Consider the following 27,698-nt stretch of genomic DNA (forward strand, 5'->3'; position numbering starts at 1 on the left):
CATTATGTTTTTATGGCATCAGACCAGAAAAGAGCCATACGCCCTTTGGCTCTATTTTGCTAACAAACCCATTACAGAATTGGTCACTTGACTCCATTCCCCTTTGCCTGATTTTAGATGAGCCTTTTCCTCAGTGTTTTTTTTTCCCTTACTTCTGGACATCAGTAGAAGCATACAGGTGAATTCAGACCAAGCAATACGTTACCAGCAGCTGCCACTGCTGCCTGACCAACATACAAAAAAGCAAAACCCAGACTAACGAAGGCACTGAACAGGAGTAGCTGTGGCATCAACACGAATCTGGAGAAGGCAGTGAGGCATACCTACAGAACCGAAGGGGTTTGCTCTTTACCTTCTGTTCTTGCTTCCTCAGGAAAATGAAAAGAAAACAGAATCATATACATCACAGGGAGCAGTTCCTTCTTCACCTGCAATGCTCTGGCATCTTTGCTACCTTTTTGGTGCTTTTTTTTTAAACCAAGGAAGAAAGGGATCAGTACAAGAAATTAAACTCCAAGCTAAATTAAGAATGCCTGTCAATCAAACACAGAAAGAAGATGCACTCTGGATGACCGTATCAGAAGCTAAATGGGCCAGAACTTGGTACCTTCTCAGAAAAACAAAATTGTTTTGCCTTCTTACTGAAATTAGAAAAAGAGCTATAAGATGGCAAAGAAAGGAAGAAGGGGAGAGCAAGTCTGAGGTCTAGAAGCAGCAGCTCTGAATTTTTAATGGTAAGTCATAGTGACAGCTCATGATTTGATAGTCTTCAGCAATGTCTTCCACAAGTATTTTCTTTAGCTCCTTTGATGAAACAGTCACAGGACAGAGCTGTCTTATAATCAGCCCTAAATAGCAGGAAGACCCCAAAATATGAGGCTGGAAGGATCTCAGATGGTTGCTGATCTCCCAGAACTCAGCGGAAGTCCTCCCCTCTATTGATAAGATGGAGCAAAAATGTAGATGAAACATATTAGGCTATTTTTAACCTATATTTGCCTTTAAGGAATTTCTAATTTGAATACTAAAACCTGCATTCTCATGATAGGTCCATTTGGTTGTTTACCCAAATTCTGAGGAAAAAAACAGAACTTTCACCTTCTTAAATTTCATCCCAGTTTCTGTGCTTTGACACAAAAGCAGAATGCAGAGCATTGTGAGCTGTTAACCGCAGGGCCCACGCTGACAGCACAACAGCAGCTGCAGCAGAGCTCTCAGCAGCAGCCCGAGAAACAGAAGGGTACAGAAAGCTCAGAAGCAAAGCACCAACCATCCCCAGAAAGTTGCTTCTTCACCTATCATGCAAAAGGAACGACTCACAGCAGATAAAACCAATGAATCCCAAACTGACAGGCAGTGTATACAGAGCTCATCACAACAGAGGTATAGCCTTCAATAGCCCTGAAGATACCTAGATGGAAAAGAAAAAAAGAGAGCAAGAACACTTACTACATTTGAAGCATCATTTCTGAGTAAGACAAAAAAGATGTCTTCAATTTCCAGGCTTGCCCCACAACAAGGAAAGCATGGTAACAGCTCATCTGCAGCTGTGGAGGCAAAACAAATCTGAGTAGGACTCGGAGTTTGGCCAGTTTCTTTCTCCCTGCTGGTTACTGACTGCTTTCCAAAAAAATGAACAGGATGAGAAGACAGTGGAAAAGATACTTTGCTGTTCCCTAAAAGACAACACAAAAGCGGTAGAGAAGCTTTCTAACTTAATGTTTAAAAGTAGTCTTGGAATGATTTGTGCAAGTTCCTGAAAACAGGCATTAGAAATATCCACGTAGACATTACCAAACTGTCTCCCATATGATACACCCAGCTGTGGCAATGCAATCCCTGGAAATGTAAGAAGACAGATATCAAACAGCTGAGAAGTAACTTGTCTGTGAGCATTGGATATTGGAGGCTGCCAGCAGAATGTTGCCCACTTTTGGTGCACCCATTCCAAGAACAACTGGGGGAAAAGTGCAAAGAGCTTAAAGCAAAGGAACTCATCGTCTTCTGTTCCAAATGAAGCCAGATTTTACATTTCAAATAGTTAATACATGGAAAATATGTCAGATAATAGAGTTTTTAATGCCTATGCTAGCACAGGCATATTTCCACAGCTGAAAGTTGGATGTCAGACAAAACAAGCTTTGAAATAAGATGTGGTTTAGTTTCCTAACTGCAGGAATAATTAAACATTGGCAGAGCTTTCTAGAAGAGGTGACAGATACACCATGATCTAAGCTTAAGATAAGATCAATTTCTAAGTTGTTTTAATTTCTCTCTCAGGAAAGCTGCACAGCCTAAGCAAATGGAGGAATGACAACTGATGGCCACAACAACCCACTGCGGCTGCAGGACCTACACAACTACAAAATTGCAAAGACGGGAAGAGAAAGGAATACTTCTGCTACACTCTAAAAGTGTGTAGCACTACAGTTCCAAATGACTGTAACATTGAAAGTGTGCAGGCTGAGGAACAGGTAAGGTCTCAACCTCTTTAGCCACCCCAACATGTACAGCTGGAGACAGACAACTGTGCCACAGGAAGGAGCATGGTGATATCAAACTAAACAGGACGGAAGAGGTTTTCCACCTTACTCTATATTCTGTATATAGCTTACCTGCTGGCTTCAGCTGAACATCTCCCATACAACGAACACACGTAGCAGAAGAGTCCTGACTGTTAGAACATTTCAGCCCAACTCCTGGTCAGCAGCAGCCGAGTTAAGCTTTATACAAAATCAAGGTTCCACCCAGAACGCTGCCTCTACAACTTGCAGTCCCTCAGCCAATTAATTTCAGTTCAGTTTTCCTCAGTAATCTTCACCATATTCCCCATACAGTACCTGAACTCCGAATGTTTTCTCCATCCATAATTTCCAGAGGCAAAACAATGGTTTTGCTCACTGCCTTTTGCAAGAAGGCCCACCTCTTTTTAAGTCTGATTAACTCAATACTAATGGAAACACTCAGCTGCTGTTTGCTACCTGCCCTCTCCATACCAAACGTGGTCTTGTGTACCTTCATCAGAAGCCCCTTGAGTCGTGTCTTCTGAACATTAAATATTCCTCTCTAAGAGAACTTTGATCCTTGACTTCTACCTGAAGTAGAAAACAATCATAAAAGCAACTCTGCCAAGCACTACGTTGCATGCAGGATCTCTCATGGCAAATATCACAAAGTATCAAACTATGGAAGCCTGGTATAGAAACAATTTAACGCTTATAATGTTTAAATACTTATGAAATACCATTTAATGCCATGGATGAGGGCAACTGTCATCCATCTCAACCATCGTTAACTTTCACCTCAACTCCATCTTTCTCCTTCAGTGCAGTTGGCAAATACATGAGGATGAAGTTGATCCTTTACAGAAATCCAGGTGGGCTGTGTTTGACAAAGATGCCACCAGGCAATGATACCTAACTGCCATGGGATGAGAAGCACAACTCAATTACTAATTGGCTGATTACCAGATAGGAAATAAGAGGTTGGAGCAAACGGCCTTTCCATAAAAAAGGAGGATTGTTAGCAGAACCCCACAAGGATCTGTTCTGGGATCAATACCTTCAATACTGTAAAGGAAGACGTAGCAAAGAAGTGTAACATTTACAGCACAGTTTACTCAGTTTTCCAAGGTTGCAGAAGTGATGGCCAAGGATCTGAAGTCAACCTTAATGATAGCTCTTAAGTATCATGATGTAAAACAGCAGATAAGATAAGATGTAGATCAGTGCAGCTATGCAGATGTAATAAAAAAAAAAAAGCACCTGAATTCATATACACAATTATGAACTCTGAACTTAAAAGAGTAAAGAATGAAACGTAACAAACCCCAACTCTGTTCCTCTGATCCCTGCATCACTGTCTCTAAGAAGAGCTGTAAAAGATGCAAAATAACCAGTAAGGACAATGGAAAGAAGAGAGTCACTTCTTGCAAAACGTCCTCAGCATGTCACACGAGTGATGGATCGGTAAATAAGAGTTATCAGTGCATAAGCAAAACAGAAGAACGTAGATTCTCTTTTTCGCTGCTTCTTCCAGCGGTGAAACTACACAACGATGAAACAAAGGGGTGGGAAATTGAAAAACAAACAAGAGGAGGAGATTTTTCCACTCAGGTCGTGCTTATGCCATACAACACTCAGCTGCAGGATGTTGCGGACACTACAAGTACACACGGCTTCAAACACCGATTGGAGAAACTCACAGAAGAAAAAACCCACTGGGGGCACTAAAAACAAATCTCACCTCTAGTCCCGGAAATCTGAGAGCCACAAATTGCTGGAGGCTGGGAAAGGTATTTCCTCAATACACACTGTGCTCTTCTCTAAGCATCTGCTTTTGGCAGCTCAGAAAGACAGGTTAGCGGGCTCTGTAATGTGACCGAGTATGGCCAGCATAGCGTTCGTAAGTGAGTCAAAAAGAAAAAAGGGAAAACGTTAGCTGTGCGTACGGGGAGGATCTATAAGCACAGCACATTAAAGGATCGGCTGTTCAAAGGCCCAGAAGGTCAGCGCAGCGATTAACTACCATGGTCACAGTCTGATAAGTACTTTTTCCAATGCTGCGAGTAGCTTAGTCTTTCCCAACCACAAACGTGTGAAACTGCATGCTGAACACGCAGCAAAACCTGCCTTCGCCGCCAGCAGCTCCCTGCAGCCACGTGCACTGCTGTGGGCCTGCGACACAACGGCTGCTTGAAAGTGGCCCCAAAGGAAAGCTTTGTCTAGTTGCATCGATGGAAATAAAACATCGCTATCTTTTGCATCTCGGAAGGTCTTTCCAGCACCCTCTGCACCAGCAACTCCTGACCTTTACATACTGAGCTGCTGAGATTAAAGACAGACTCTGCGAGAAGGCTTCTTTGACTTGTTTATTGATGTTGCTCAACACATCCATTTATTGCAAGTTGCTCAGTGCATTTACAGAACCTCTACCACTTCAAATAGAATAAATAAGGGGAGAAAAGATGAGAGGGCATCCTCTGGAGTTTGCGGGGTTCTTGCACAGGCTGACTAGGTTTCCAAACGGTACCTCCCATCACACCAGCTATCTGCCAGAACAGCAATCTGTTCCTACAAGTCAAATCAGTCCTCAGTCAGAGCACCTGAGCTAAGAGCATACTGCCAGTTTCTCCCCTTCAATAAGTTTGTGTGTCTCAAACACTGGCACTTCAGAATTTGCAGCCTTTCCTGTTTCACATTAATGCTGTTCTGATGAAGCCTCCTGAGCATTCCACACAACACGATGCAGTGCACTCTGCATACAGTTTGTAAACACTCTGAGTCAACTTCCATGTCAATATCACACCCAGGGTCACAACAATACAGCAAACACCTTGCTGTTGTGTACAGCAGTTCCACCAACCGTTATAGGACTGGAGCAGAAGGCTGTCACCTCTTCAGTTTTTACTTATTCCTTTTGTTGGTTGCTCCCAGAGCCCCGTCTGAGAAGAGCCTATATTCAAAAGGCACCCACTAGTCAAAGCTGAAATACCAGCCTGCTATAATTGAAGGCAGCATTTGGTTTTTAAGAATCCTAACAGTTTTTTTTCTTCTGCAACATCAGGACTGATTCTGAGCATGGCAAACTGTGTTCCATCACTGGGGCTTCCAGAGCAGCCTGCCATGGGCACAGCCCTGCAGTAAGCAGAGTCCTGCCAAGCAGCTACATCTGGGGGAGGAAGGCTCACAACTGAACAACTGAGGCTTTCAAACACAACTGTAGAGGTATTCCTGTTTCAGCCTGGAGCTACATCTGCCATAACAATGTAAATTTAAGACTCCTCCTCCACCAAAGGTGTCCAAGAATAGGCCTTCATCTTGCTCCAAAAAAAAAAAAAAAAAAAAAAAGGCAAAATAAAGCAACGAGGGAATTTTTACTTTTGTGTTAATTTCTTCATCAGTTGCCAACTGCATTTTTCAACTGATAAATCTCACCTTTATTTCTCTCCCCTGTAAAACCAGGAACATAAAAAGGTGTCCAAAGCAAAGTTCAAGCTCTGCTGGGTCTCTCATCCCCAAAATCTTAAATAGGGAACTGACATTTTTTGGTGGGGGTGAAACCTATGACAGTGCGTGTATTGACCTATGATTCTGTGTAAATGTTCTCATTTTTCTCTACCTGTATTAAATAAATCACTTTTCGTGTTAAAAATAAAGACGTTAAATGACAGATACGCACGAAAAAACCGCATCATCACTGAAGAGATGATCAGAAGCAACCGACAGGAGGTGCCGAGGAAGGACCTATCACCGATACAGCAGCCGGCACAGCACAGCGCCCAGCCGAGCTGTCAGCACAGCCTCGCCTCGCCCCGCCAACCGCCCCCCGCACCGCTCGCCCACCCAGCCCCAATTCCGACCCGGGCTCCACCCTCCCGTCCCGCGGACGTCCACCGCAGCGCGACGAGGACGCCGGCGGGGCTCCCCGGAGGCAGCACGGAGCCCCCGCTCCCGGCCGGCCCCGCACCCCGCGGCAGCCGCGGCGCCGGAGGGCGGCAGCACCACGCGGGGCGGCCGTCGGCACGGCGACGGCCCGGCACCCGGCAGCCCCCCGCCCGGCCCCGCCGCCGGCTTTACCCTCTCCGGCGCCTCCCGGCCGGGCGCCCCCGCGGCCCTGGCGTCCTCGGGCTCCTTCCTGCCGCCGCCCCCCGGCAGGCCGGCTCTCCGCTCCGCCGCGCTGGCGGCCACCGCCCGCCCGGCTTCTCTCCGCGGCGGAGGCGGCGGCGGCGCCGCTTTGTCCCCCCGGGAGCGGCCCTTCCTCATCTCGGCGGCGGCTCCTCGGCTCAGCGGCGCGACCGGGGCTCCCGCGGCTCGGAGCCGGCCATGGACTCACGGAGAGCCGGGGCGGCGCCACCGGCGGCGCCGCCACCACCGCCGCCACCTGCGCGCGGGGCGGAGGGACATGCCCGCCCGCCCGCCGCCGCTCCCGCCGCCCGCCTGTCAGAGAGCGCGGGCGCTGCGGCCGCCGCGGCGCCGCCCCCCCACCCGCTCGCCCGCCCTCCCGCCGGCCGCTGCTATCGCGAGAGCGCCGGCCTCGCGACGGGAACAGGCGCGAGACTTGAGAAGGGCGAAAGGGGAGAGCGCGAGACTTGGCACGAGCGGCGGGCGGGAAGGCGCGAGGCCGGGGGAGCGGCGGCGGGCGCGGCAGGCGATGGCATGGCTCGCCTAAGTCGGGCCGTGGTCTGTAGACGCAGCACCACCGCCGCGGGAGCACGGGGCTGCGAGCCTGCCTTCTGCACTCCAGCATTTAGAGTGAGATGGCGGCAGGGAGCAGGCAGCTCATCATCTCAGGAGCGAACACAAGCGTGCAGAGATTCATTACCTGCAGCAGCCATCAGTGCCTGTCATCACATCGCGTTTCGTCTCAATAATTCACACCCGTTCTGTATTCTTGCCTTTGCAGGTTATTTCCCCAGGGTGTAAGTTAGCACTTTCTGCACTGTGCTTCACAAAAGCAACTTCAAAATCATCCCCTTTCTCTTCCCTTTCATATTAAACAGTCGGCATCCTCACACTGCTGGGAAACAACCACCCTACCTCAAGAAGCCATCTGGGCTCTCATTTTGTTTGGGAGGTTTGTGGTCACTTTGCTTCAGACTCCTTATTTCTCAGCTTCATCCCTGGGGAGTGCTTTGGACTCAAGATGCCTTTCCAAGATTTTGGAAACAAAAGGAAATGAGTGCTTTGTCATGCTGAATGAATAGGAAAAAAACATTCATCTTACTGCTTCTCTTATATTTTTCCTATTTAAACTCCAGATCCACAAACCAACCCGACTGCCTGACTTCTCCATAGGAGCCATTTCCTGAGCCTTTTTTCTCAACTGAGCATAACTGTGAGAAGCTTAGCCTAGAATAAGGGTGAATGAGGCAGAGCCACACCTGTGCTCAAAGCCTTGTCTCCAGAGATGCTCCATAATGCTTAAAAAAAGTAGAAGAGTAATTAATACATATTTCTGAAGGGACTGATTCTTCACGTTACCAAGACTGACTGACAGCACAAAAGCAAGGGATCACAGAGAGCCTACGTGGCACACTTACAGATACTCACTAGTAATTAATTCTGTTTCTCTTTGCTGTTCCAGATACTAAATTTCCCTGGCTTCCACCTTCCTTTTTCTCCGTATTAAGATGTCTAAACATGCCTTTCCAATCCAGAAGTTAGACAGAATTGTGTTATCCAGGAAGCATTCCCTTCATTCAGTATTTCTGTTCTGTGTGAGGTGGAGGAAATGGCTGTAGCTGCTCTGCACCTTAAACCGTCACACACCTTGTGATAGTGATACGGCATTCACAGGGAGGTCTTTACACTGCAATACCAATGCTTGGCAGTGGCAGTAAGACAGCACAGTACTTTGGGATATGCTGTACTATAGCTGCATAGAATGTCAGTAATGACAAGTAATTATGTACGCTACACGTCGTTAAGATGACTCCTGTCTGGTTTTCTAACCACCTCTGTAACATTCTTTTTTCAAGATTCACTTAAAAGCAGCAGGATACAACTGAAGAAAATGAGGTAAGCAGTGGCCCACCTCCGTCCTGTCAAGGTTTGGCAATACGGCCACCACACCAGACAGCTCAGTGTTACCAGCTAACTTGCTTACGGTGCACTCCACCCCACTGTCTGTGCCACCAGCAAAGATGTTAAGCAGTGCTGGTCCCAGCATCAATCCCTGCATCACTACTCATCACTGGTCTCCACCTGGACGCTGAGCCACTGACCACAACTGTGTGAGCACAGCCATCCAGGCCATTCCTTATGCACTGAGTTGCTCATCCATCAGATCCATGTCTCTTCCACTTACAGACAAGGATATCATGTGGGACGGTGTCAAATACTTTGCAGAAGTCCAAGTAGATGATGTCAGTTGCTCTCCCCCTACCCACCAATCATCATAGCAGGGCACCAAATTTGTAAGGCACGATTTGCCCTTAGTGAAGACGTGCTGGCTCTCCTCAGACGCCTCTTTTTTTTTCCAGTTGTGAACAAACCAAGAAATAAGGGTGAAAAAGGAGTTACATAAACTGCAGGAGGAGTAAGATTTGCTAGGAAAGATTTAACTAAGACTAATCAAATAATCTTTATAGAATGATGCATCACTTCTTGAGCAAAAAGCAAGATACCAATCCCAGCTCTGCCAGGCTACCTAAGCAATGGTAAGACAAATGGTAAGAAAGACAGGGTTTTCCAAAACAATGCAGGAGAATTTTTAAATCTGAGGCTTTGACACAACCCAAGCCAAATTTACTAATGATCTGAATCTAGTAAGGTGTGATATTTGAGAAGTCCTATATTAGCCATTTGTGTAATTAATAAAAACACTCCTAGTTACAGAAGAACACCTATTATAGAAAAGATATACATGTTTCAGGGCACAAGTTAATCACTGAATTAAGAAAGGTTAGGAAGGAATTTCTTAAAGGCTTATCACTCAGTAAGAGTATGCTGTAGAGATTTTGTGTGTTCACTGGAAACCAAGAGCATTACTCTGTCCCCAGTACTGACAAATGGAGTAAACAAACTGACAACCAGGCCCAGGATGGCAATTTCAAGATCTGTATCTAACAAAAGACCAGTCATAAGAGGATATGATTTCTTTTCCAATTGTTATTTTCCTCCATTATATACTGTGAAGAACATCTATACTTGTTTGCAGTGATGCAATTTGTCATTAGTGACAGCTTTGTTCTGTTGCATCTTGTTCTAGATACCATTTTACATCTGATATAGAGTAGAACATGTAAATATACAAATATATACAATGAGTTAAAAGCTCATTAATTTTAGTTAAAAGCTAAATTAAGAGATTTAGCTCCTGCACTAAGCCCTCTCTAAGTTAACAGCATTTCTTAGCAACAAAAACTCATCAAACACATCATAGCTTTAAAGAGACAGAAAGAGATCAGTGAATATGCTGCCTTCACAGACAGCCTGGACTTGATTTTACAGCAATTGCCACAGTTGAGCTGTTTTCTCTAGGGCTAACAGAATACCAATTACATGTGTATAAACATGCATATTTTGTGTATTTCTAAAAGGTTCAGAAAGAGAAGCATGTGGGGGACAGAGATGCTGGCCAGCAGGAGCAGCATCAGATTCTAACTGCTGTCACCCTCTTTGGGCACCCAAACAAAGATGATAAAACTCATCTAAGGGGGACCAGGGGAGAATTATACATAATTTCACTGCTACTCAAGGAAATAACCATGCAGATATGAGATGACACACACAGGAAAGCAAGCCATTGAAATCCAGCAGGTGTGCAGTGGAAGCTTGAATTGCAACACTTCTAGAGACTTAACCTGTCTCTACTGAAAGAGAAGAGATAAAAAGGGTGTCCATAAACTGCAAAGGGATTGGAAAAGAAAGGTTTTGAGCGATGCACCAGAGAGATGTGCCATTCGAGAGATGCAGAGAGAAGTGCAAATGTAAAGAAAGGCATTGGGAAAAAATACCTTTTCCAAGAGTGCTGTGGTCAGTTTTCTAAGGACAGATGCACAGGGCAATGAGTAAAGCTTTCTAGAACTAATAAGTCATGCACGGGAGTCATTCCTCACAGAAATCTGCAGAAACACCCCACTGACCTCAACCGTGTCCTACTTAAAACTCATCCCTGCTCTGATGTTAACAGGAAAAGCTCAGCAATGATTAATCCTGTGGTTTCCTGTCACTGCCTTTTAACATGCTGACCAGTATGATCTCACTGTTACCTTGTGTTTGCACTGTTTTCTTTGTAGACCTGTTGGCTCTACGTTTTGATTACAAGGTGTTCAATGTACCAATCAAGAAAAAAACAGAACAGTAACACAATGGGGCTTAGAGGCTGGCAGTTCCACCAAAAGTACTGAAGTACTGCCAGTCCTACCCACCACTGTTTGTCTCCCTCACTGTGATATACCGCCCTTTTCCTCGCAGCAACAAACTGTTTCCACAGCTGCGCTATAAAGTGGACTGGGAAATTGATTTGGCTAGCAGCACTGGAGGCGGGATAATTGCTACATTTCTATTGCTGGATCAGTTCCCCACCTGGTTGGGAGCACAACCCCACTAGGCTGTGCCAGCACAGTGCCCAGAAAGGAGCAGTAAAGAACGAAGGCACAAAATGGGGCTGTGGGATGCGGCCACCCATAATCCAGCACTGGCACCAAACATTTCACAACACCACGCCGCTGCTTTACAGGGCCAGCCAGCGTTACCTCTTCACAATAATAAAAGCACCTACAATTAAGACTAAATTAAAAAATATTCCCCTAAAAATAAATTCACCATACAAGTAGCTGTAGAAAATTCAGTCCAATATTAACGTTCTAAATCAGGGACAGCACTGCAATTGGTTACTTCTGGAGCACTGGCCAAACTGGACTGCGTTTTCTTTGTCACTTGGGAGAGATCACAGCACAGCACAGCACGCAGTCAGTCAGTAGCTATCCAAGCCGGAGATTGTTCTTTGGAACAAAAGAATAAAGAGATGTAAAAAGCTGCAACAACTGCTTGTGGATCCAGGAACCCCGCGGTAACAGGCCAACAGAACGTGAAAGGCAAATGAAAGAGTAAAGCAAAGGAAGAGCATTCAGTTATGCTTTCAAGAGGTTCTTTCAACTTAGCAATAAGCTAAAATAAGTAGGTTTTTGTCCCCTTTCATTCTGAAAAAAAACTAACATAAGGGCTTGAAGTAACATTTTTACAGTGATAATTTTGTTGTTTGGGTTGTGAGTGTTTTTTAAACACACTATGCATTAAAACCTGTGGGTTTGCTTTTTGTTTTTGTTTTTCCACTGACTCATTCTCCTGGTTATATAAAAGTACTGGTGATTTTGTCAGTCCTGTGCTCTTTTGGGCAACTTGCACAGCAACATTCATGTACTCGAAATAAAGCAAGCAAGCCTGACTTCATGCTGTGCTATATTTCTTACACAAACAAAATAAAAGGAAAAACACTGGCCCTGCTGAAATGAACAGAAACAAGTTGCACCTTAAATTTGGTGGCGTTAAGATTTGATCTCAGCCTTTTTTTTTTTTTTCCTGGAGCCAGGAGTGCCAGACTGAGTCCATCTGGAGCCTCTCCTCTGGCATTCAGCTTGACTTGTGACAGGATGCGTTCAGCAGACTGGTGGATACGAACCCATGGTTCTGAAGTCTAACAAAATAAAAGTCAAGATATATTCTTCACTAGTTGGCAAATAATATGGCACTTAATGCAACATGAAGTGCAGTTCTGCAAAGGAGCTTCAGGAATGACACGAAGTTAGGAAACAACCTGTGTTCTTCATTGCATTTCCTGCTAGTTAACAAGAAAAACACTTCCAAGTTTGCAGACTCCCACTGAGATGTGAGGAAGCAGCAGATTAATTCCATTAGCACGCATCACCATATGTAATAAAGCTACAATAGGCCAAATGCTCCAATTTACACTCGTGAAACTCCATCTCACTCCAGCCACAGTGTTGTTACACCTTCATGAAGCCAAGGAGGGAAACAGATCTGGCAGCTGTCACAGGGTAGAAGTACAAACAATTTTTCCCTTCACCACTACAGTTTTGTAGAGTTAACAAAAATATAAAACCATGAAAGCTTACTTCACTCATTAAAGAGCTCTGACTCACTCAAAAGGGATCACTGTGTTGAGTCAGAAGATGTCAGTTTGACGTGGATACCAACTCAATGGCCAGAAGCCGTGAAGTTAGCAACTAGCTAGAGTTCCTGTGTCTCTTTTGCCTTTTTTCCCTCATTACCCAATGGTGGCTCTTGCAGGAGGAATTTATGCAGGCAGGCAGTAGCTCCTGAGAGCTCACATGGCTGTGCCTGTGATTTTTGGAATGGATACATTCTTCTGCTGGCCATTATCAGATCATCAGATGATAATGTGATAATGATAATTTAATGTAACAGCACCCGAATTACTGTCTGTGGCTACCTTTAGCATCATGCATGCTTTAACGCTGTATAAAAACTTTGAGAAGATCAATATAAGTTCATAACGCAATGCTATTAATGTTAAAATTAAATGGTAACAGGAGTTTTATAAGTACAAGAATATTAGCGAGCCATATAGATGTTGGGTTTTGTTGTTGTTGTTTTTTTAGTTAACCTCTGTAAATTTTAAACCGACCCCGGTCTATGTGTAAAGACAATCCTCCATATGTTTTTATAGAAATATATATATAATGAAGGATTATCCCCCCCTCTGTTCCCCATCTATTTTTTTTTTTTTTTTTTTTTTTTGCCCTGACTTTGTACAGTTCGGTGTCACCTATTTTAATTCCTTTCTGCACTGTATAAAACTGTAATGATGTGGTTGGTTTTGTGTTCTATTCTATTATTTGAAATAATAAAATAACTTGAAAATAAGTTCAGCATTAACAAATGAAGACAATAATCCATTCAAGTATGGAAAGCAATAAGAAACATTCTGTGATAAATTTCTCCATATATGACTCACAGTCTTATACTGAGACCTTTTTTTACTCAGAATAAGAAAAAAAAGGATCAAGATGATGTATGGCTGAGATCTCTAGAAGCTCCTGTGCCTGAGTCTGCTTATATCTATTGTTAACCAAAGCCAAGTCTGAGAAATCACAAACATATGACAATTTTCCTTCCTGCTGCTAGAAATTCTGCCTAATCTCCCAGCAAGTGGTCCCATTTGGCTTGTATTCAAAGCTTGAAAAAGATCCCAGTCTCCTATAGCTTAATATAATTTGTATGTCAGTTCCACAAACAGAGGCATTACAAGAAACCTCCTGGCTGCTAACACCTTTACAAGCATGAATACATTTCATACAGAGCAAGCAGTAAGGAGCAGAACGTGCTTTTCACCAGGCTGGCTAGCACAGCTACTCATCCTCAGGTTGAAATGGAATGTTGATATGGCACAGTGGTCTTTGTTTGGTACAAATACACTGATTTCAGTACCAAGCAGTATGCACAAGTCCTTTAGGTTACAAATCAGCAAGGAGCCCCATTAATTTCAACCAGCACAAGATCAAGCCACATGAAGCGAAGGCACAGGCAGTAAGGTATTACATTTACTTCAATTTCTCCTATACTTAAGTCTCTTTGCATTTGTCTTATTTGGATTCATTCTGGAAAATGGAAAACACTGAGATTTCAACTGATCTGAAAATCAGTTTTAAAGGCAGCAGCACTTTTGCCTCAAGGAAGGCTCCAGCCAGAGTAGGAATTGGTGCTTACAGCTCAGCAAAGATCATTATCTCACTCTGAGTTTGCTCAGTGAGATTCATTCCACACTTCCACTGTGCCAATGTTTGCTTTATTCAAGCAAAAAAGGTTCATAATTACCGACCCACAGTTACTACTTGACAAACCACTGTTGTGTTTTAAAACAGAAACAAGAGATGCTATTTTCCATTTGCACCTAAATAATTGCAAGGTAATCAGTGGTGCGTGGCTAGTTAGGGAGCTCGGTGAGATTTAACCTATCAAAGTAAGTGCACCTATTTGTAATCACCACATCTGCCTCCTGTGATGGTTCATGTTCAGATGCAGAATCCTCTCTGCAGAAAGCACATCCTGTAAGGAAATCCAGTCTGCAGCTGCTGTCAGTGGTTCACACAACAGTTTTTCCTTGTGCTTGAGACACCCGTTGGGAAGCACAAATACGGCAGGTAGAGCAAGAAGGGCAAACAGCAGCAGGTTGAAGAAGGAATCTTCTGGACAAAGAGCAAAGGCCTGAGAATCAGGAGACCAATTCTCTTTCAGGGGCTGCAGTAAAATTACTGAGTAACACAAAGCAAACTGATATATTTACATTTAAGATTAAGCCAGTCAGGCCGAAATACGAAGTGTCGTTTTTAATGTCTCTAATTCAGTGAAATCTGTGATAAGAGCCCAATTGAGCTGTGGTAGAAACGAATCTAATAATTATAGCAAAAGGAATCATTGCAAAATCAGGCAGGGGATGGGAGGTAGTTGTATTTGGTACACTGGAGAGCTGTTGTTTTTCTAATTCTAGTTTATGTACTTTCCTGGTCATTATGTCCACATTTGCAAGCAATAAAAGGGCATTATGTGCTGGTCACTCCATCTGCTTTTGAGATAAATCTATGTTAGCATTTCAAAGGGTCAAGGAACTCTGCAGGGCAAACAAATTCTGGAGTGCTGATGCCAGATGGCGGGTATATAAAGTGGAAAGCGAGCAGAGCAATGCACTGTGCTTCTGTTCTAGGGAGAAGTTTCACCCAGAAGGCAGCAAAAGAGGTGAGAAACTACTGAGAAATCATACAGGCGGTTTTCTTCTGTAACATGTTGCTTTCTTTACCTCCGAAAAGTTTAGGTAAGGAGAGGAGCTGCAGCTCTTGTTCAGGCAAACCTCTGACAAAAAAGGCATCAGGAATATTTAACTAAAGAATTAAAGGTTAAATTAGTTACACCATAAGGAATTATGCATTTATTTACGTAGGAGGTTCTAGATTTATCTGCATAACTCACTGATATGTAATCTGTACTTACAGAAGCTCTATTCTCGCAGATAAAATGGTTTTTATCTTGCATTTTTGACTGAACTCTACAAAAGAGACAGAAAACAATCAATCAGATTATTAGGTACAAGTGAGCATAACCTCCATGAAGGCATCTTATCTACACAATTTATCCAGCTCAAGTGTTTCCTTATACCATATACACTATACATCCTACTATTAGCTTGTCAATTCTGTAAACAGAAGCATTGGAATTAAATGGGTCATTTCCCAGTGCACAGAAGAACTCAGTAAGTTTAGGAGCTGATCAATCTTATCTTCAAATCTGTGCAGCAGTGGGATGGTAAATTCATATCTGCATGAGAAATTTAAAAACCTTTTCTTAAATACTAAAAACTGTAACATACAGCCTGAAGGAATGCTTTTTCACAGGCCACCAAAGATTGGAAATACGTGGCAGAAGAATAAGTGTTTAGACATAAGCAAAGAAAGGGAGAATGAGTGTTCTAATATTTACATGTATACAACTCCTGAGCATATTTTAGTCGTATATATATGTAGCTTTTTTACAGCAGCTCTTCTTATTATCAAGACTTTTCCTATAATTAAAGGATATCAGTAAAGACTTCTCTCCATACAGGAAAAGAACTGAACAACAATGCTGAGGTTTGCCATCACCCTCCTTGCTGTCATCACATCATCTACCTGCCAGCAGTATGGATGTCTGGAAGGGGACACCCACAAAGCGAAGCCAAGTCCAGAGCCAAACATGCATGAATGCACTCTGTATTCTGAATGTAAGAGTGGTTTAGCTTTTGCTGCAGCTAGTCTAGAAGTCCAGTTCTGTACACACTGATTGTTCTGGCCATTCTTAAGCTTCTGAGAGATACGTTAGATGCAGTATAAGTTGCATTTGAAAAACCTCCCTCAATATCATTTTGCTGCATGCAACTCAAGAGTAAACTCTGGTCCTTAACAAAGTCAGCTGCAGAACTCCCACTGGCTTTATCCACTGTCTGTTTAAAAAGCCTACGCAGTTTACTTTTCTGGAATCTCTATCTGCTTTAAAAGGTTTACAGAAAAGATGGACTCAGCCCATTGTCATAAAGTATAAAAATATTTAAAACATATTTCTCTCTTGATCGTACTAGTGAATTAACTATTGTCCCCAGTAAATTATTAAAAATAGCAGTGTTTAATTAATTGTAGCAGATTGCAATTGCCTGTCGTTTCCCACACAAACTGCAGAAGGTTAAACTTTCATACTGAGCAAATTACAGCAATATTTTTTACAGTTCTTCAGTTCTCTTTTCCTGCTTGGTAACTTATAAAATTACCACCCATCAGCATATAACATCCAGCAGAGCAGCAGTAAACCTCACGGGGCTTCCTGGACACACCTTTACAAAGCAGTGTTCATGCCAGTCTTTCCCACTTAGCATTCACACTGCTCTTCCAAAAACTAAAACATCAAGCTCGGCCGCAACTTTTGCTTAGTATCAAAAGACTTCATCACGTTATGGACCAAAGAGATTCACCTTATATTTTAAGCCTTCCAGAGTGTTCAAAAAAATCCTTACTGTAAGATCTTTGTTTCATTCCTGACAGCTTCCTGTTGCTATGCAAACTTCACAGAGCAATTGGCTCATTCCCCAGTAATTAAAGTAAGCAACAGCTACTGGAACAGATGTGGGCAGCTCAGTAAATCGTAAGTCAGCTTTGATGTTGTCTGTGTCCTGCTTCTCTGGAGCTATGCTGTAGCAGCCACACGGCTAGCACTAACTGCCCGCAGATGGGCTGGCCCTACGCCGCCCGCTCCGCTCCCCATCATCTCTCCTCCACACCAGAGCAACATCTGGCTCTTCTTTTTCCTCTCTCACAAAAGCCCATGAATCCTTAAGTACAGACTTTTTGTGCAGAGAGATTTATGCCTTTTTCTCAAGGAAGAGTTATGCTTGTTAAAGTTTGCTTTCAATATAGAACCAGATCTGGCAATGTGAAGCAGTCATAAACCCAGCAGGTAGTGACTGTGCTGCACCTCTGTACAGCAACCATCACATCCCAGTGAGTGCACACCCTGCAAACCCCAGTCAAAAAGATCAGCTTCTTCCTCTCCGTTGAGAAAGCAGATCCACCAGATGATTAGATCTTCCAAACAAAATGCACAAGAGGCCAGAAATAAAAATATCTGATTATTTAGAATAAAAAATCTTGTAGTCTTGTACTCCATTTGGTAACCATGGAGAATCGGAGAACGTCTTCATAATTCAGGTTTTTAATACCCTGTTAGATGCTAGAGCTGTGAAACAGGGCAAGTTAGAGAAATAAAGGAATGAAAGTACAAAACAATTAAGCAAAAACAGATGTGTGGAAGTCACAGCTATTGCCTGCCACTCCCAGAAGAGCAGCAACACTGTTTTTAAGCAATTTCAGCTGGGCTGTGGGAAAATACAAAGATTGGTGAAACTGTTAGACTACAGCTTAGAAAATATTTTATACTACAATTCTAAACTACGTTTTATTGCTGTCTTGAGTCATTTCTGCCAGGAAAACTCAAGGCCCCAAAAGTTTATGGAAAAGCTACACAAATAGGGCTGAAATACGCATGGGAACATTTGTGCACTCTTTAGTTGGCTGTGGTAATTGCAGCCAGAGTCTGTACACAATAGCAAAAGAATGATACAAACAGGGCAAAATGAAACTTTTCTGCTTTTCTCCTAGTCTGTAGTACTGCATCCACATCAAAGCAGATCTAGAAAATTGAAGTCGTAGCCTTAACACTGAGCAACATGTTTATTTGAGGCTTTTCTCACCCACAACAGCTGTGAAGATTTCACAAAGAAAATCGAGTGCTTTTACCGGTGTTCTCCGCACGCTGCTCACTGGATCAATCCCAGATATACTGCTGCTATTCAGTCTGTTCCACTGTGCCAAAGCTTCTGTGATGACTGGTAGGTTCTAATCGTTATCAAAATGTCTTTATTTAGCTTTAATAGGCCTGGTACTCAGGAGTCAGAGAGAGCAGGTGGACGGAGCACGGCCTTCCCAAACAATGAGCAACAAGATTCCATAGTGCTGTATCACTTGTAAAGCTTTTTGCCTGTTCCTCCTGCTCCTTTCTAGTTTGCCATCTCTACCTTTTCCCCTGCTGAGCTGCTGCCCTGCACAATAATGTCCCAAGCTGAAAGCAGGACGGAGTCACTCTCTGTCCCAGTCCAGGGACTCGGCAGCACCACGCTGCTCTCCACGAGGGCACTGCGCTGCTGCTCAAACACCCGCCTGCACAGCTCAGCTTTGTGCAGGTGAGATTTTAAGTCTAAATATTTGATTATGATACAGCACATCTGTGTGTATTAAAAAGGCATTGTGAAATCATGGAAGCAGCCGCTTGCAGTGTGGTTCTCAGTTAATAGATATAACAAATTAGCTTCATTTCTAAGTTTTTCATCCTTACCCTTCACTCTTTCCTTCTGTCTCCCTGACTCTAACAACACTTCTACAAGCCCGAGCTTCAGAGAAACAAGAACAGTAACCAGCGAGCAGAGCAGCATTTGACTTCGTTTCCCAAAATATAGCATTATGGAATCAGATTACTTTTTGAGTGCAAAATATGTAGCAGCACCTATTTGTCCTTAGTCTTGGAGTAGGAACATGGTATCTCAGCACTCAGAATCTCAAACCTCCAAACTAAATATTTCTGAAAGGTGAAAACATTTGGATACTAAAGCAACAGAGTTCCCAGTGGGCCTTAAAACGCAGGCAAAGTAATTGAATACCGATATCTAAGGCAAATGTACCCCGAAACAATGTAACCATAGAATCTACATCAGTAACAGCACACAAAGCAAATTGCTACATTCAGAGAAAACATAGCAACGAAAGGAAAGGGACTTAATTTTACTTCGCACGCACTTCAAATCCTTCTCACAAGGATGAATTGGTTTAAACCTGTCTGAGTACCTATGAGATTTATACCCGTGTACACAGTGGATCAATATTACATCACAAAACCCTCAGTATTGCTTGGGTACTACCAGAACCTCCAGGTAAACAGCATTTTTAACTTTTAAAGTATTTGTGTATGTGATTGAGAGCTGCTGCACAGGGACAAAGAACCAGTCCCTTTTCCTGGTAGGGAAAAGGCTCAGCTCTAAGCAAACACTGAACAATGATCCGTTGCCCCTGTCGGCGTCACAGATGCTTGGCCTGAATCAAACACGTGAAGACGAGCCATCACTGTGCATGCTGCTTTGTATGCCTGCCTGACCCAATGTCAAACCCATTCCCTCACCCTGCTTAAGGCCCGAGGCCAGAGAAGAGCTTGGCCAGAATTCCGATCCTTTCTGGTGATCTAAAGTAACGTTCTGTGTGTGCTCTATTCATCGGAGTGCGCTCAGCACTGCTGGTGATGTGACCTACTTTCCCCAGTGCCGTCAGTGTGCCTGCTGCATGCCGGACGGCTTTGTGGCCAGCAAAGTGCAGAGGGCTCTGAATGAGCAGTGGCTTCATTTAAAAGAAATTCATCTGACTGGCTTGGGGCCTTCCTTTTCTTCCTATTGTCTTAGAATTGCTTCCTCCCACTAGCTCTAAACCTATTGCTTCTGAATGAGCCCCGTATCCGTGCCCTTGTCTGACCCACCTGTGAGGTGACCCCGCACCATTTCACAGAGAAACAGCTAATTATAAATAGAATTAAAAGACAAAAGCTTCAAAATAAAAATACCCCACCCAGTGCGCACAGGGAGCTGGTATATTTGGAGCGGGTATTTTAAATATTCATGTTCAAGATTCTCACAGGTTATGATTAATGTCTGAAGAAACTACTTTTGGGTTTCTGGACAGCAGAAAAATCAAACTTATCAGAAGTCATGATTTGTCATGAACTTAGCTTCCTAATTACTTCCACAGGGAAAGAAAAAACCCATAAAATAGAATTATGCCTTGCTACCTTCTTGTAGCGAGCCACAGGGTCAGGAAATAATTGTAATTAGGAAACCTCTCACCCAACAATTCAATAGGTAACAGTGAATAAAAATATAAATATTTTAATAATCATATTTAATTCAGATTCCCAAGCAAGCCAGAGATATAACACGGATACCCCAGTTCAGTCAAACTCTGAAATACACACTCTTAAGTTTGAAAAGTATAACTGCAGGTGACACTAATTTACAAACCAAACAATAAAAGCAGTTCTGCCCTCCCCTCAACTCCAACCTTGCTCCTCCATTCCTGCACCTGTCCCACCTGCCAGCAGCGCTGTGGAGCAGCCATGAAGCATCCCAGTCAGGGAACACGTTGGGCTGGGTCACTGAATCACAGCTTCTCACCTGATCAAAGCTTCAGCAAAGGTCTTGACCTTCAAACATTGATTTTAATGTGAAAATGAGAAGCAGGAACTTTTCAGTCCTACTACAATGTTTCTGTGTGCACTGCAAATACATTTAAAATCACTTTGTCTGCCACTGCAATAAGAAGTACAAAAGGTTAGGCTCAAATGCACGTAGTCTACTCACTTATAATTACTGCCTGTACTTGAGCAACAACTTAGAGCCCGTGTGCTGCCTGTGAGCTCGTTTTCCAGGCACCGTGCAGTGACAGTTCTGCAGATGTGCACCTTCTTACCTTGCACGTTCAAATGTATTACAATGTCCAGATCCTGCAGTTCTGTGACTATGTGACAGCCTCGTGTTTCATTTTACAACATAAGTCTGCTGTCCTTGTGACATCAAAGTCATTTTGGAAACGTGACCCTGAAGACTTTAAAACCAAACAGAAAATATACCCCAAAGCATTAATTATAATGAACGCTACTTGCATTTTTTGAAAGCTATGCCTCATGCTTTTGGCACTCCCAGTTTCTGGTGTGAATAGACTGCCCCAAGCCATGGAGACAAAGTCTGAGTAGATGTTAATTGATCTGCAGAAAGAGATCCTTAACAAATTAAGGATTTGAACCAAAGTAAGAGCCAAAAGCAGAACGTGAAGTGGAAGGAAGGAAATGGTGTAAGGCGATGGGTAGGTCATGAGATCTCATCACATAGAACAGTCAGTTGCATACCTTAGTGATTCCAGCCCACTTACAAGCTTCTCTTCACCTTATTGCTTACAACTTAAAAATCACTTTAAATTTAAAATCGTAGACCCTACACCTCACAGAGCATTTATCTTTGCTCCTGCACTTCAAGCTTAACTTCTTTGAAAACGTTCTGAGGCTGACGGCCTTAGCTTATCCGATTTTATTGCTTATAGGTCTTCCTTATTTCACTGAGCAGTTCTCATAACTGTCCCATGCTCAGGAATTACCATCCATCCTTTCCCACAGTAATTCATAAATCTCCCCCACTTCTCTCTCAAGTGCCAATTCACACTTAGGATACCTGTGCTACACCACAGCGCTGATGGTCAGCACTCGTTGAACTCCCTGCCACACAGCATTCCCTCTCCTCAGTAACGTCAGCAAACTTCACCAAGCAGAACAGATCACCGCGAATGAACGCTGCTTCCCAGAACACAGACCACCTCCTTAAACCTGTGAGCATGAAATGTCATGGCTCATCTGCTTAGTTTTTGTTGGGATTTAGGCCTTCCTATCTGGTTCAGTTTATGCACATTCAAGCTAAGATCACGTGCACCTTTCTTGAAGATCAGTTGATACAGAGCGCTGTGTGACCGCACACATTACTAGCGCAGCCCAGGGGCTTTTCAAGCTGAATCCCTGTAGTTCACTGGAAAACACTAAGGAAAATAATTGTATCTTCCACACTGATCTCCATGAAGGTACGAAGCCTGCAAAGACGATTCCATTTGTGCCCATAACTGGCTGACGGACTGGGAACGGGATGAAAGAGGAGAAAACCACTGTAAGAGTAAATGCATGCCATACAGGGAGGTAAGAAAACACGGCCAGTTGGGGCACTAAATAAATAATCTGAGTACTTTCTTTTTCCTGAATACGTGGGCTTAAAATGCAATATCTGAATTATTTTCTATTTCAACAATTTCAAGCTATGCCTATACCTACCACCAGATTTCTCAAATATATAGTTTCCAAAGCATTTTATGTAGATCTCTCAGTAAATATACACACTTCTAATTAATCACTATTCATACCACTTGCGAAACAGAAGATGTTCCAGCAGAACTGATACATTAACCACAGCAGAGGTCAGAAAATAAAAGATAAAGGAACCTGGATCATGTAACAGAAAGAGGCAATGAATTTATCTTATAAGACTTGTCACACGGTGTAGAGCTTTACACACCTCTGCCTTTTTACACTGAGAAGCAGGTTCCCAGGTCACTAAGGAACTTCCAAGGTTTTCTTACTTATTAGGCATCCTTGCCCTCCCCTCTATCTGATGTTGTCACATTTGAGTCCTCCATACTTCAAGGCCCTAAGTCCTTGCAGTCTTCTAGTTGTCTCCCTTTTACTCTCCATAGACCTACCATAATTCTGCTGCTCTCCTTTGTGTCTGCCAATTGCTAGACACAGCTAGCTTTTTTCTCTTCAAATCTGTTAGTCAAAAAGCAGCACTGAGAAGCCTTCTGGGAGCCCATCCCGACTTTCTGGTGGTTGGGATAACTGATTTTATGAAGAAAAGTGTATAAAATGAGAAATTAAAAGACTTATGGGACCAAAGTTGCCTGGAACCTGATTCACAGGCCTTCAAGAGTCAGGGGGGATTTCTCTCAAGTGACTCAAGTATGTCTAGGATCAAGGCTAGATTATACAGCTCAAAACCACAACACTTATTGGAATATTATTAACAGTTAAACCTCACTGAGTCTATAAATCCAGTCCAAACTAAAGAAGTGAACAGAACTTAAGTGCAGTTCTTAGGGACTGGTAGCACATCTTGCACAGATCCCAAATGGATTGTTTTGAAATCTGTACAAATTTGTGTACATCCAGAAGTTTGTTCAGCGACTGATGTAAGTCACAGTCCAGGATTTGTGCCTGCTCTGCAGTGACACTGATCAGCAGGGCCAGGAAGATGGCCAGAAACCAAACAGGCTGTGGAAACTCGCAGCCTAGCTTTGCAGATATGCTAAATCATCAGTAGCTCCAGATGAAATGAAAGCAAAATGATAATTGCCATAAACAATCTTCAGTCCCTGTTTAAACTGTTCCTAGTCCAGAGGTAGAAGGTTCAAACTTAAACCCCCATGTAAATATTTCTTAAAGAAAATATAGCATCGGCTGGGAAAAAAGCCACGCAGCAAATCCAGAGGTCTTATCACTGGAAGGCAGATGCAGCTATTCCTAAACTAAGCAGAACCACACCCAACACTGCCCATGTTTTTTACCAAAAATAGGCCCGCATGGTAAGTATGAATAAATATTTATTTTCTTCAGAGCGATTACAAAAACATATTTCCCGTATGAAAATGAAATTACACGCAAACACTGGAGTCACTTGCTTTGCACTCAACTCCTGGAAAGGAACGTTACGGCCGTCTGGAAGGCCCCAAAGGTTCTCCCACGTCAGGGCACTGTGGGCAGAGGCTTTCATCTGATGCCCTCAGCAAATGCAGAGAAGCAATGAGCAGTCCTACGCGTGACGTATGCAAGTGTTTGCAAGGACTACTTGGAACAAGTGAGGAGTATTAAGAATGTACGTGGACCGTAGCCAGTGTTGGTCTGCACATTTTATCATTTTTTTCCCAGCAGAGTGCTTCCCAAGTGATGTTAATGCACAGACCAGAACAGCGGCCAAGAAGCTGAACAATCAGAAGCAATAATTTAAGTACGCTTTTGTTAAATGGGCACATTTTGTTTGCTGCAGCATTCTGGCCATGCTATGATTTTTAAGCAAAGTTTGGAGGAATGTCAAAATTAAATGGCTAATTTAACAAGTATCAGAGCACGAATGTGTGCTACAGAACCTGTGGAACCTAATAGGACGTAGCCATGACTCCTGCATATGGACCTCAGAAAACTCATAACAGCTTTTAAATATTTTCTCACACGACCCGATAAAAGCAAGATCTGTACAGGAGCTGGAAGAAAATGTCTCATGCTGCTTGAAAGTACAGGAATAGCTGGAAAGAGACAGCTAAGATCTGGCTGCCCAAAGGAGAGCAATGGGAGAACCAGATGCAGCAACTTGTCTGTTTCTGAGCCGGCATCTCTCCCAGTGCACTGACCAACCTTCACAGTCCTCCAGCAACCGCAGCATCCATAGAGCAAGCTGGTGAGATGTAAAAAGCTGTATTACAGACCGTTGCCTTTGGAGCTATTTAGAATGGAGTCTCCATTATTTGCACTGGATAGATTTCTAAATCAACTCTGATTAATGTATATCATCTCACCTGCCTTCTGCACAAAACCTAGCCAGGGTTGTTTAGCACGTGAGGAGACAAGGAGACAAGGATACATCTCATAAGGAGAACTTGTGGAAAATATGTGGAGCAGAAGCAGCCGCAGGACTACAGATGCCCAGTCCCACTTCCATATAATAGATTTAAGTCTATAATCACTAACTGTTGGCACACAGAACGCTTTCCATGCAGAAGTCTCCTGACCATGAAGACAGATCACTGTCTCCAAGATTCACAGATCTTTATATGTGCTGCTGCGACTGGCAAACCAGCTCAGAACGCAGAAATCACAGCACAAAAGGGAATGCCAAGGGAATAGTGAACCAAGGTCACAGGCAAGGACTGCGTGTGATATCACAGCTGAAACACAGCTTCCTTCTGAGAGATCCTCACAAAGCGACTCAGGGACACAGTCGGCAACAAGACCAGCAGTCCAGCTCCCTAGTTCTGTTTCAGTCATTTGCAGTCTCTTCTCCTTAATTCCTAAGGCTTCTGCTCCTGTCATCACTCCCACCCCCAACTCCATTTTTAGCATTACTTGGGAAGTACCTCAAGTTCCTTCCAGAAACAGGAAAGACCAAACTTCAACAACAAACACACAGGAGAAATGCAGGCAAGATAAAGTATACATCTTGCCCACTCTGTGGCTGAACATGGTAATTGCTAAGCTTACACTCTAGGAAAACTCAAGCTGGGAGGACAGAAGATTGTCACGATGTAAGCCTGGCAAACAAGAAATATTTTTGTTGTTTGGCTGCACAGGTCCTGTGACAGAGGACTAACAAAGCAACACAGCACCAAGAACAGGCCAAATTCACCTGCAGAGAGTTGCTGCAGCTCACAATTTCTCGAGGCAATAAATAAAGCTCTTTGGAGGCAGGCCGGGGCCCACAGCTGTAAGTCTTCTTTTTCATCAAGCAGTTTCTGAGTTATGCCTCTTCTCTTAGCAAGGTTCTGCCTGGTCATGATGTGCACTGCAGCAGGCTGTGACTCCACTGGACTGCCTCTAGCTTGCCAATAGAGTCCAGTTTTCAAAACACTCGGTTTGGCACTTCCAGCAGTACTCAAACCCAGAGACGTGTCAGAGTGCCCTGACATGCTGCAAGTCGTGCAGCCTCTTGCACACAGCTTTACTCTGTCAGCCCCGGGGTGGAAACAAAGGGCTGGCTGTTCATCACACTGCACTTTGTGTAATCGCTTGCTGTCACAACTGGCAAAGCTCTTCTGCCAGTGGTGGAACTAAATAACATTGCAAAGGGATGAAGTACAGCGCAGAGCTGTACAAGACAGTGGATGACTGCAGACTTTTTCATAATTTTGTACCATTTCTAAAAAAAGTGATGTTTCTCAAATAAACACAACTCGGTTTTAACTCCATTCTTTTTAAATTGTGTTTGATGTATTTTTCCTGTTTTACACACAGATGTATGCAAATGGGACCGACATGTGCCAGAGCATGTGGGGGGAATCATTTAAGGTCAGCGAATCCTCCTGCCTCTGCTTGCAAATGAACAAGAAGGACATGGTGGCAATCAAGCATCTCCTCTCCGAAAGCTCAGAGGAAAGCTCCAGTATCAGCAGCAGTGAGGAGCATTCCTGCCAAAAGAGACTCCTGAAGTTTGAGGCACTGCAGCAAGAAGAAGGGGAAGAGACGAGATGAATTTTGGTGGGTGAATGTCAGGAGGAGGGAAATCATTGTGAAGGTTGGGCTCAGGGCATCACAGCAGCCTGTCTTATCCCTCACTTCTGAGAACTCAATAAATCAATGGTTGGCTATATTAATCCTTCTCTGAGTTTTTCCTGCATCTGCATCACAAAGCTCCCAGGCAAGTTAGCACAGGTGTAACCTTGTGACTTGAATCAGAAGCCTGAAGGTAACTTCCAGGCTTGATTTTCAAAGACAAGAAGCACAGGCAGTGGTTGCTGATTTAAGGTGGAACAGTGAGAGACTCTAGAAGGCCATGCCAGTAGTGCACCAAACCTTCAACACGGATCCTTCATTAGCATAGGTATCATCACTCATGTCACAAGTTCCTGTGTGCCACACTCTGCTCAGACAAGGGAGAAATGTTGCAGGCAGAAATAGGTCAGTAGGTCTGGCTACTGACAACTGAAAATGTACCTATTTTGTATCCCAAAAACATACTTCTATATCAGGGGATTGTGGTGTATTAGATAAATCCCTGGATCCATATATGACCAGTATACAAAATACAAAGGCTGCTGCTCTGGGCTTCTACTTTAAACTACAGTAGCACAAAAATCTCCTACACCATGAATGTGAAGAATACTTGTGAACGCAATGAATCCCTTGGAATGACTACAGACAGAACGCTCTCTACATCAGGGAGGACCCACATGAGGGGTTTCCCCATCGGTATTTCTGCTTGCAGCATCACTGCTACCATCAAAGTAAAACCAAAGTCTGCACCAGTCCCAGAGGAACTCATCAGGTAAAGATTAGTCAAATGCCGGTTTTACTTAGGCTTGCATCCTTCCTCCGACATCACTGGAGAGCAGAGAGTTCCATGCCATTCCGTACAGCCTTTCACAGTTGTATCACCAGGGCAACCATGAAAGGATTTAATTTTGGGACTCACATTATCATCAAGTGAAAATCCACATCCTCTCAGTGCTTGCAATGGAGCTCGGCACCTTACAACATGGAAGGATCCGGCCTCCAGCTGAAACAATGACTCGGCACACCCCCTTACACCAGGAGAATGTTAAAAATCCATCCCACTCTTCCCTAGACTGCTTGTTTACTTCAATGGTTTCACACAGCTGCAATAGTAATGCTAGACCCATCAGGTCAAGCTCTGCCTCTCACTATAGCTAACAGTGGCATAACTCCTACCGGTACTGAACTGCTTTTGGAACGATACGCCGCCAGGTCTGTACTTCATGGCTACTCAACCTGCTGCTTCTACAT

The 27,698-nt window shown here is 43.6% G+C and overlaps 2 protein-coding genes across 2 annotated transcripts in view; one reads left to right on the forward strand and one right to left on the reverse strand.

Annotated features, from left to right (window-relative positions):
* Window positions 1-6,764, reverse strand: part of MAST2 (microtubule associated serine/threonine kinase 2) — a gene marked incomplete at both ends in the record, with an annotated part of 161,343 nt that extends 154,579 nt beyond the window's left edge. Inside the window, one exon of the mRNA XM_079535767.1 lies at window positions 6,579-6,764. Within this exon, the coding sequence (XP_079391893.1) occupies window positions 6,579-6,764 (186 nt within the window). The remainder of the gene's footprint in view (window positions 1-6,578) is intronic.
* A 9,292-nt stretch (window positions 6,765-16,056) lies between these two features.
* Window positions 16,057-26,426, forward strand: LOC306946869 (riboflavin-binding protein; the record flags this gene model as incomplete). Its single annotated transcript, XM_079535972.1, has 5 exons — window positions 16,057-16,239; window positions 17,051-17,150; window positions 18,265-18,393; window positions 22,223-22,334; window positions 26,190-26,426. Exons 1-5 carry the CDS (start codon window positions 16,101-16,103, stop codon window positions 26,424-26,426), a joined length of 717 nt encoding a protein of 238 aa, XP_079392098.1. The 5' UTR covers window positions 16,057-16,100.
* Window positions 26,427-27,698: the final 1,272 nt, after the last annotated feature.

Source organism: Tetrao urogallus (genome assembly GCF_951394365.1).
Source record: "Tetrao urogallus genome assembly, chromosome: 5".
Taxonomy (NCBI): domain Eukaryota; kingdom Metazoa; phylum Chordata; class Aves; order Galliformes; family Phasianidae; genus Tetrao; species Tetrao urogallus.